At 61.0% G+C, this 428-nt stretch overlaps 1 protein-coding gene across 1 annotated transcript in view; it reads left to right on the top strand.

Annotated features, from left to right (window-relative positions):
• Window positions 1-195: 195 nt before the first annotated feature.
• Window positions 196-428, top strand: part of LOC119586694 — a 2,209-nt gene continuing 1,976 nt past the window's right edge. The window contains exon 1 of the mRNA XM_037935425.1: window positions 196-423. Coding sequence (XP_037791353.1) covers window positions 336-423 — 88 coding nt within the window. The 5' untranslated portion in view covers window positions 196-335. The remainder of the gene's footprint in view (window positions 424-428) is intronic.

Raw genomic sequence — 428 nt, forward strand, 5'->3', positions numbered from 1 at the left:
ATACATTCAAAAACCTCACTATACATTCAATCGCGTCAAAAGAAATTCACTTAAAATGCCTTTAATCATCTAAAGCAGATAATCAGGAATGAGCACGACCCTTAATGAGACGAGACAGGAAGTCCTTTGATTTCGAGCGACGCGGCGCTTCCTGCCGGGGAGGCGAGCCGCGTCCCGCTCTCGTCCCGTCGGCGCCTGCGCAGGGCGGCCGCGGCCCTCGCTCCTTCGGGCCATAAAGGACGCCGTCCTTCGGCCTCGTCGCCAGTCGGGACGTCGGCTCCTCCGAAGGATTTCCCGAGACGTCGACGCCTCAGGGACGGGAAGACTTCCTGGCGATGACGTCGCTGAAGGCACTCGTGGCGGCACTCCTGCTGGCGGGGGTCCTCGGCGGCACTCTGGCGGGGGGGGAGGGGAGGAGGAACAGTGAG

The sequence above is a fragment of the Penaeus monodon genome, chromosome 21, assembly GCF_015228065.2.
Source record: "Penaeus monodon isolate SGIC_2016 chromosome 21, NSTDA_Pmon_1, whole genome shotgun sequence".
NCBI classification, from domain to species: Eukaryota; Metazoa; Arthropoda; class Malacostraca; order Decapoda; family Penaeidae; genus Penaeus; species Penaeus monodon.